The sequence below is a fragment of the Etheostoma cragini genome, chromosome 6, assembly GCF_013103735.1.
Source record: "Etheostoma cragini isolate CJK2018 chromosome 6, CSU_Ecrag_1.0, whole genome shotgun sequence".
NCBI lineage: Eukaryota > Metazoa > Chordata > Actinopteri > Perciformes > Percidae > Etheostoma > Etheostoma cragini.
In genome coordinates this window covers 28,457,571-28,459,080 of record NC_048412.1, presented here as the reverse complement: position 1 = coordinate 28,459,080, position 1,510 = coordinate 28,457,571, and the positions used below count along the sequence as shown (strand labels likewise).

The 1,510-nt window shown below is 43.3% G+C and overlaps 1 protein-coding gene across 1 annotated transcript in view; it reads left to right on the top strand.

Annotated features, from left to right (window-relative positions):
• Window positions 1-744: 744 nt before the first annotated feature.
• LOC117945904 (atrial natriuretic peptide receptor 2-like) overlaps window positions 745-1,510 on the top strand; it is a 24,231-nt gene continuing 23,465 nt past the window's right edge. The window contains exon 1 of the mRNA XM_034873637.1: window positions 745-852. Within this exon, the coding sequence (XP_034729528.1) occupies window positions 745-852 (108 nt within the window). The remainder of the gene's footprint in view (window positions 853-1,510) is intronic.

Sequence of the window (1,510 nt, the reverse complement as noted above, 5' to 3'; positions counted from 1 at the left end):
ACACTGTACACTAAGGACACACTTCGCACTAAGGAGACAATGTACACTAAGGACACACTGTACACTAAGGACACACTTTGCACTAAGGAGACAATGTACACTAAGGACACTGTACACTAAGGACACACTGTACACTAAGGACACACAGGACACACTGTACACTAAGGACACACTGACACACTAAGGACACACTGTACACTAAGGACACACTGACACACTAAGGAGACAATGTACACTAAGGACACACTGACACATAAGGACACACTGTACACTAAGGACACACTGACACACAAGGACACACTGACACATAAGGACACACTGTACACTAAGGACACACTGACACACTAAGGACACACTGACACATAAGGACACACTGTACACTAAGGACACACTGTACACTAAGGACACACTGACACACTAAGGACACACTAAGGACACACTGACACACTACGGACACACTGACACACTAGGACACACTAAGGACACACTGACACACTAAGGGCACACTGTACACTAAGGACACACTGACACACAAGGACACACTGACACATAAGGACACACTGACACACTAAGGAGACACTGTACACTAAGGACAGTTTTTAAGCTTTAAACATGGCTTCCTTTCCATGATTCATCCCGTCTCTGCTGCAGATCTAACAGTAGAGACGTGTTGCTCGTAGGAGGCCGTTTCCTCCGATAAAAACAACAATAGAGCACATCAGAGCGGCGTAGATGCAATCAGGAATGACGTCACTGTCCCGTGCCGGAGGACAGAGTGCAGAGACACAAGCAGGCATCATTCGGCTACCTATCGGCCGCTCTGCTGCCTCGGTGGCGTTGTGCTGCGACACGGTGAACAGAAGAAGAAGAAGAGCTCAACACCACTGTCTCTTACCCTTGTCTGGTATTCGAGTCAAATTGACCCATTTCTAATTTTTACAAGAAGAAAAATGGAACAAGTTACATTTTTCTCTACCTGAAATCAACTTCCTTTCCTTATTTCCTGTGATAAACATGTCTTCCTGACTCAATTATGATAATAATAATATGATAATAATGATCACATAGTGGATTTTTAACATGAATTATAACTCTAAAACGAATCACACTTCCATTTTTAAACTTCAGGTTGTCTTCAAGTAGTCCTCATGTTGTCTTCATGTTGTCTTCATGTTGTCCTCATGTTGTCCTCATGTTGTCTTCATGTTGTCTTCATGTTGTCCTCATGTTGTCCTCATGTTGTCCTCATGTTGTCTTCATGTTGTCCTCCTGTTTTCCTCATGTTGTCCTCATGTTGTCCTCATGTTGTCCTCATGTTGTCCTCATGTTGCCCCCATGTTGTCCTCATGTTGTCCTCCTGTTGTCTTCCTGTTGTCCTCATGTTGTCCTCATGTTGTCCTCATGTTGTAATCATGTTGTCTTCATGTCGTCGTCATGTTGTCCTCATGTTGTCCTCATGTTGTCCTATATCAATGTTCTTTTTAATTCCCCAAAATAACATGATTGATTC